This window comes from Brassica oleracea, unplaced genomic scaffold (assembly GCF_000695525.1).
Source record: "Brassica oleracea var. oleracea cultivar TO1000 unplaced genomic scaffold, BOL UnpScaffold01153, whole genome shotgun sequence".
Lineage (NCBI taxonomy): Eukaryota > Viridiplantae > Streptophyta > Magnoliopsida > Brassicales > Brassicaceae > Brassica > Brassica oleracea.
In genome coordinates, this window is record NW_013617711.1 from 1 (window position 1) to 8,673 (window position 8,673).

General features: G+C 29.9%; 1 protein-coding gene across 1 annotated transcript; it reads right to left on the reverse strand.

The window, feature by feature from the left end:
- Positions 1-6,396: 6,396 nt before the first annotated feature.
- Positions 6,397-7,328, reverse strand: LOC106320963. The gene is made up of 2 exons (XM_013759299.1): positions 7,142-7,328; positions 6,397-7,065 (listed from the first exon to the last, which is right to left on the reverse strand). Exons 1-2 carry the CDS (start codon positions 7,290-7,292, stop codon positions 6,932-6,934), a joined length of 285 nt encoding a protein of 94 aa, XP_013614753.1. The 5' UTR covers positions 7,293-7,328; the 3' UTR covers positions 6,397-6,931.
- Positions 7,329-8,673: the final 1,345 nt, after the last annotated feature.

The following is an 8,673-nucleotide window of genomic DNA, read 5'->3' on the forward strand; positions in this document are numbered from 1 at the left end:
TCAGGTTGAAAGGATATATCCAGATAAGGAAAAACCACTAGTAGTGTTTAGGCCCACAGTTGATATTCTGAAGGCATATTGCTGGAAAATACGGTGTCCACCGAAAATTAAACATTTTCTATGGAAATTGGTGACAAGGTGCATAGCAGTTAAGAAGAATAGCAGTCAAGAAAAATCTGCATAAGCGAGGGATACCCGGCGATATCGTTTGTGCAAGATGTGGTGCTGAGGAGGAATCGATCAACCATGTTTTTTTTAATGTCCTCCTGCACTTCAGACATGGGCTCTTTCAAAGATTCCAACAAATCCAGCTATGTTTCCAACAAATCCAGCTGCCAACACATCCAGCTATGTTTCCAACAAGTTCTCTCTTTGTGAACATGGATCATCTTTTTTGGAGGATCATCAGTTTGCATGGATACTACGGTATATATGGAAGGGAATAAATAATAAAGTCTTTAGCAATATGGATGTGGATCCGTTGGACACCCTTAAACTGGCTGAAACGGAATCAAAACTCTGGGCTGAGGCACAAATATTGAATGATAACAAGAGGATCCCACAGGTAGAGGCAACGATTCTTCCGTCAATTCCAGAGAGATGGTGTTTCACAGATGGTTCCTGGAAAGAGAATGATATTTTTTCAGGACAAGGATGGTATAGTACTCTAGAAGAATTTGCGGGTTTGATGGGTGCAAGGAATGTTCGGGCGTCCCTTTCTTCTCTTCATGCAGAAATGGAAGCTTTGTTATGGGCAATGGAATGTATGAAAAATTTACGACAATTTCAGGTTACGTTTGCAACGGATTGTTCTCAATTGGTGAATATGGTTTCAGCACCAGAAGAATGACCAGCATTTGCAAGTTATTTGGAGGATATAAACAGCCTGAAGGAAAATTATTCCACAGCAGAGATTATCTATGTACCAAGAACACAGAACAAAAAGGCGGATAGCTTAGCCCGCAGTGCTAGGGAGAAAATGTCTTTTGTAGTTCACATGGATCAAGATCTCCCAGTTTGGTTCACATAGTCAATATGAGTCTGTAAAGTTGATGACAAAAAAAAAATTATTATAAAAATTAGTATATAATATAAAATATATTTATTTAAAATTATATATTTCTTTCTTTATTGAATATGTTTCTAATATATATTAATATATAAAATTGAGAAAACTATATAATCAATTTATTTTAATTAATAATATCAAAATTATGTTTACATCCAAAAATAAATTTATAAGTAATTTTGTTTTTAAATAAAATAATATTTCACATTTAAAATATAATTTTAATATATATAATTAAGAAAAAAATAAGTTTATATTTAATAATACCATACAATTATGTTTATCTCCACAAAATAAAAATTTATATTTTTAGAATATTTTTAGAATAATTTCACAATCATTTGTTTTTTTTAGTTTAAAAGTAATATTTCATATTTTTTAAAAAGTAATATATCACATTTAAAATATAATTTAATTTTAAATGTGAAATATATATATATTTTAAAATATTTTAATTGTAAATTTATTTTAAATATATAAATTTTATTTTTTAGATATAAATATTTTTAAAATATTATTAAGTAAAATAAATTAATTTTTAATTTCTTCTTAGTTTTATAAATTATGAATGAAAATGCTATAGTAAAAGCTTCATATTGAAGCATTGAGCAAATAGCATTTAGAAAATATTAGCATTTAGTAAATGGTTTTTTAAATGCTTTTCTAATAATTAGTGATTGAATAATAAAGGAGATGAAGCTTATGGTAATGTTTTGCGAATCAAACAGGAAGACATAACATACCAACTAACAATGAGGTTATATATTAACTTAAATTCAAAAACAGTATCATAATTTGTTTTACAAAAACTTTAAACTAGCTATTCATTAGAATTTTTTTAAAAATTAATATATATACATATATAAAGATATACACATATATAAAACGAAACAAAATATTCTTTTAAAAGTTTTAATATAAATCTTCAAAAAAATTATTAAAATTATAACTTTCAACTAATTAAAAAATTAAACAAATAAACATATTATTATTATTAATCATATTATATTAATAATTATTATACTAATAATTATTATATTTTATCACAATAGTATGTTTTTATATTTTTATAATGTTAGAATATGTTTATATTGGTAATTTATTATTAAACCGCTGTAATATCTCATAATCAACCAATCACAAATACCCCGCGAACGCAACAATTTTCAAACGTTGTGCCAGTCATACAAAATGTTTAAAACGCTTGAAATCACAACCATCCGCATCCGCAAACTCCCGCACTCGCAACCGCTGCGTTTGAACCTGTCGGACCCTAAGTTGGATACGACACTTGATTCACAACTTAAATATTAATTATATTTGGCAGACTTTTATGTAATATTTGATGATAAGTTTAGCCCAAACACACATATACATATATGAATATATATAAATGAGTCATTTTTAATTTTGTGGATATTTTTATGAAAGTAACTGTTTTATCAAATTAGTCACTAATAAAACAACATGCAGTCAGCTGTAAGACAGATTTTTCTATTATATGAGGCAATATAATTTTGTTTGTCAAATAGTAGAACGATTGAAACTGTTATTATACTTTTGTTTGTTTAATTTTTTTTTATACAAAAATATTTATCATCGAAACTATTTAGAGTTTTGAGCGTTTACCTTATGTACAGATTTTTTTGTCCGTGTAATTTAAAATAATAATCAGGCTTGTACAATTAACTTACAACTAAAAATTTTTTTAGGGCATCTCCATCCATACTCCATTTTTTCCTATAAAATGGAGTAAAAGTGAATATGAAGTAAGGAATACTCCAACCCAATTTCATATTTCATTCCTTAATAAAATTTACTATATAAATGGAGTAATACAAAGCAAAAATAAAGATTTGTATCGGAGATGCTCCTAGGAGTTAGCTGGTGAGGAGAATATGGAAAAAAGAAATAAAACAATGGAAGATGGGCTTTGTGGGTATAATGATGGGCTGCTGAAATGCTTTTAATAAACAAAAAAATAACCCATAGAGGTTAATGCTTAAATATATGGGACAAATTATTAAACGAATCTTTTGCAATCTAATTCAAAGTGAATAAATTATTTGGAAGATCCACTCGCACCGATTTTAGATCTCTTGATTACTTTTTAGAAAATATCCATGATCGTATATATGAGTGATTAACTGTTAGGATGAGTTATATAGTTAGGTTTGAGTAAATCTTCGTAGTCATCTCTTTGATTGGTTATTTCACGTTCTATCTACTAAATAAATAGGAAGAACGTAACAAGAGGCTACACTAGCATGTTCATCATTCTGTAAACCAGTGGCTACGAGTGATTGATATAACAGTCCGAGGTCTGGTAATAACGATAAGATATTTTGTAAGGCTGAAGCTGTAAGAACTTTTTATGTGAGTTTCAAGATAGATGTGATGAGTTCACATAGATAGTTAAAAGGAGAGATTGAAGATCGTATCGTTCACGAAATATTGCAGGACATATTATAAGCGTGTTTCATGAAGGTGGAGATGTGAGTTTATGTATTGTGATGTCTATGGGTTATTTGATCTTGTAAAATGGATATTATGTGACTGAAAACAAATAAACGTTTTACATTAAACAAAAAGAAAGTTTAAGAGTAAAAACGAATTGGATCAAATACATGTTTAGGGTTTGTATATTGACTATATAAATGAATAAATTTGTGATCCCTTAAATCCGTATTTATATCAATCAACTTTATGTTGGAGATAAACTTGAAGATAGCTTAGGAATCACGTTATCCTTATCTTAGTTAAATTAAGATAATAACAAAGAATTTTCCTAATGAGTTTAGGATTTATATCTCTATATAAGAAGATGGTGAGGTGTGCCATGAACTTGTGAGCTTAGAGATTACTTCGTGAGAGTTTAGGTTTTGAGTGATTTTTCTAAATTAATAAAGAGAGTTTGATAATCTTTGAGACTCATATTTATACGTTAAGCTATCACTTTAAAACCTGTTTTTTTTTTAAAGTATCTTTATTTCCTAAAAGGTATACCGTATTGCGGAGCCTCTGCACCTTTTAGTTGTCAATTTTGATAACGAGTCTATACTGATTTTGCTGTTTAAAAAGTTTTGAAATTGTTTTTAGAGCAGGTAAACTTTCATAAAGTTAATTTTGAAAATGTTTACTACTATATACAATTATTTCAAAATAACCAAATAAAGTCAAAAGTTAAAGGACTATAAGCAAACCACTCACCAACTATCAAAGCTGTTGCGTGTTTATCAGTATACCTACATTGTTTTCCTCTATGTGGTATTAATGGATTAAAGTAGACATAGATCAAAGACATATATATCTTCTACAGTCATTTATTACAACATATACCCATTTAGTTAAAATAATTTTCGAAAGATCCGCCTACATGAAATTACGATCACAGGCAACTCAACGCACATTTTGCTGTTATAGTTTTTAAATATTTAAAACCTACATTGATAAGTGTCGGTTCAATAGATCGGAACGCTTAAGGAATGTTTTATTGTTAACTGGAGGTGTTTAGACCAAAGTCCAACTAATTTTTCAGAAGAAAAGATTGAAAGGAAAAGATTGACAATCAATCTAGGTACATGTTTTCTAATAAGATCTAAAACATATATCTAGGTCAAACAATATATTTATGGAAAAACTGAGTAAAGAACTAACAAATTCCAACCTTACCTCAAACCAAGTCTTACCACCAGATTATAACTAATTGATTATAATTAAGGAACGTTTTTTTAATAAAAAGTGTACGCCGACTTGTCAAATTGATCGCTATTCTTCAACTGCTCAGACAAGTGATTAAAAGAATGAAAATATGATATTAGTAATAACATATTAGTTATGTATGCCAACTCTCTTATAACCGTCTTATCTTTAATCACCAAAACTCACAACCGCCAAAAGATAATTACTAATCGGACTTCTTCATTTTTCAACCACGAGACCACAAAACGATCCTTAATGGTTCTTTGGGGTCTAAGACTAAAATGACACAAGGTGTGGGTCCTATTTATTGGAGATGATGTGGCGATCGGATCTGATGGTGTATGGGTCCTAAAACATTGGCCTTTGCCCGTGGGCAGACATAAAAGCTGTCATCACTATGAGTATGTATACTTTTACTCAGTCGCGGCACGTTCTCATTGGTAAGATTTGAATATCTTGTCAGTTCTTCTGAATATCAACCAAGTAATTCATTGTATATTTCAATACATATCAATCAGTATATCTCCCAAACTCGGTAATAAGACACAATGCAAAACAGTAGACACTAGTGACTCTTTTTCTATCTATTTTCCTTTACAAATTCATGTCTTGTTATTTTGATGAAATATCATTTTCTCTCCAGCCACTGATAGATCTTGTTTTTATTTCTAAAACAATAAATGAAATTTTAAAAATTGTTAATGTAAGTGTAAACAGTCGCATTTAATAATGTTGTTGAATTTAAGTCGGTAGGTTTCAAACAAACACATGTGCTTGAATGTTCAAAATAGAGGCAAGGTATGAAAAGTTTGATATGATTGATACTGAATTTCATTTAATATTCGTAAATGCCAAATCACTTCTATTCACAATTTCTTATGTCACCAGATTTTTTCTTCTTCTGAATATCCAATCACCGAAATAGTTTTTGCATATCACTTTGAGTTTGATGGTACATGCTAAATGCTATATTTCTGTTTAAAGTGTTAAAATCATTTTCTGATGGAACTAAATCCAGTTTAAAGAGTAACCGACAAGTACAATTAAGCACAACAATAAAATAGTAGTAATTGGCATCTTTGATTGTTAAATATCAAAACAATAAAGTTACAAAAAAAAATACCAAACCAATAATGAAGACTTGGCGGAGACAGTGCCGTGTGAAGGTTTTCGGAGGTCCGAGACGAGTTCAAAAATACATTTTACATAATATATTTTTCATGTATATATATATATATAACATTCAAAAGTTTGAATTATTACATAAACGTTTTCTAAATTTTCTTCACCAAAATTTTATAAACTAAAATTTTAAATCATGAACAAAAAGTATGAATTTGTAATATAAATACAAAGATACAAATTTTTGATTGAAATATTGGTAGTTGTCAAAAAAGTAAATCTTAGAATTTAAATTAACTATAGTAAACTATATATTGAAAATATTATAAATTTTTATCAAATTCTCATAAATATATAAAATAAATCTAACTCATAGCATATAAAAAGAAGACCAACGTGGATCAAAATATTTACAGTTTTTTAGAAGTAGAATCTTTATAGTTTTATTTAAAATATAGCAAAAATGATCACAAACCTAGTTACTTTAACCAGAAGTCCAATTCAAAATCAAATAAAAATAAAAATCTATCTAAAAAAATATGTTAACTACCATGTAAAAGTATTTTTTTTTTGTAATTAGAAACCCTGAAATTTGTACAAAACTTGGACCCCTAGGTAAATGCCTTTTTCAAAAGCCTCTAAGCACGGTTCTGGGCGGGGAGTCAGCGAGAAAAAAAGATATTTCCCTAGAAAGTATCCTATTAGCGTCGACAAACTGTTGCTCATATTTTTCTCTCCTTACTTTATATCATACACTAATATAAAAAGATGATCTAATTAATTATTCATTTCCATGCTAGCTAATTCAAGAAAAAGAAAAAAAACTATTCTTATATTCGAGCAACACCTCGGAGATAACAGGATATATGTCATTAATGAATGCTTGAACTCCATCTCGTGAACTCATCTCGCATCGCTTATAGCCACAAAGATCCAACCCCTCTCTTCAATCATATATCAGTAGTACAATACAAATAGATATTGTGAGCACATATGCCGTCTAGTACTGATGTGTATATGTAGAGGAGCCGCAAATGTTTAGTCACTCCAACAAATGAGCATGACCACGCATCTTCTGATGATGTACAGCCGTCCCTTTTGCTCTCTCAAATATCCTCCAAGCTTCTTGCTGCATGGAATCTTCTTCTTGGTGTCTTTCATGATAACAAAATCTAACGAGAGAGAAACCCTTAGTCAAGAAAAAACAAATAAAACTCTAACGAGAGTGTGTGAGAAAGTAGAGAGTATGTGTGAGTGACGGAGAGAAAGTGAGACCATAAAGATGTTGTGCAAAGAGAGTAAGACTTAACCTATATATACTCACATACACGTACACATCATACCCATTATAGATAATAAAAAGGAAAAAGAAACAACTAACAAGGGAACTGTATCCCATACTTTATCTCATCATACATGATGCATAATATATTCTCTCAAGAAAAATGAGCCTGATATTTTTTTTATTTCGAAACTAAAAGAGTGTCTATTTCTCTCTCTTAGAGATAGTGCCATGTCAAATTTCTAAGAAGTAGCAAGATTTACAAAGGAATCTAAAGCAACCCCACGCGCATTGTGTTCTTTTCTCTTGTATGATACTGTGGAGTTTGGAAGCTGTCCTTGTCATCGTGTGTCGGATCAAGTATCATTGACATCTCTAACTTTTTTGCAAACCAATTAACCCAAGATCTGAATACTTTGGTTATTAAAATAACAACCGCTGATTCATTAGTAAGAGTTACTCCAAAGTTCAGAACTTTAGAGCATCATTATCAATAGGACTTAATCGGTGGTCTTTAGAGTTTTTTATTGTTATTTATAGATTAGGACATTGTTAAGGACTTTTAATGAAAATAGTGATTATTGGTGGAATTTTTTGTTGGTCCTTAGGTTAATTTTTTTTTTTTAAATAAAGTAACAAATATAAGATTAAACATATTACCAGTTGAATAACTAATAAGAAAAACAAATTCATTCATTTAATAGAAAATTACAAACATTTTATTACATTACATTAAAAAAAAAGAAATACAAACTTTAGAAATAAAAGCAAACACACAATTTTTTCAAATCATAGAAACTTATAAATTATATGTTATTTGGAAAATATCCAAATTTAGCCCAAATATTTTTAATCAGATCATTTTTTAATTGTTCATGGGCTTGTCTATTCCGAAGGCTCGTTCGACGATCCATTGTACTGCCGAGATTCGAAGGCATGTTGACGGAAAATGTATCCACTTCTTCTCTTTCTTGAAACTCAAATTTGTTATACTGAGTGAATGATGAACGTTCATCTTCGACAATCATATTATGGAGTATGATACATGCTCTCATAATATTTTCTATTTTCTCTTTATCCCATAACTTAGATGGATTTTTAACAACGGCAAATCTTGCTTGCAGGACTCCGAAGGCACGCTCAACATCTTTTCGAACTGATTCTTGGGACTTAGCAAACAATGACTGTTTTTCAGTTTGTGGTAGTCGGATAGATTGAATAAAAGACGTCCATTTCGGATAAATACCATCTGTTAGATAATATGGCAGATGGTACTCCGTTTCGTTGACATTATAGTTAACTTGTGGCGCGATGCCGTTAATAATGTCATCAAAAACAGATGATCGATCAAGAATATTAAGATCGTTCATAGTACATGGACCTCCAAAAAATGCGTGTCATATCCAGAGGTCATACGAAGCTACCGCTTCCAAGACAATAGTTGATTTTCTGGTGCCTCGTGAATACATTCCTTTCCAAGCGGTAGGACAATTCTTCC

Coding starts and splice junctions, on each gene's coding strand:
- LOC106320963 (XM_013759299.1), bottom strand. CDS start 7,292: ATGGGATACAGTTCCCTTGTTAGTTGTTTCTTTTTCCTTTTTATTATC. Junction 7,066..7,141: donor TTTCTCTCCGTCACTCACAC/ATACTCTCTACT, acceptor CTCTCTCGTTAG/ATTTTGTTATCATGAAAGAC.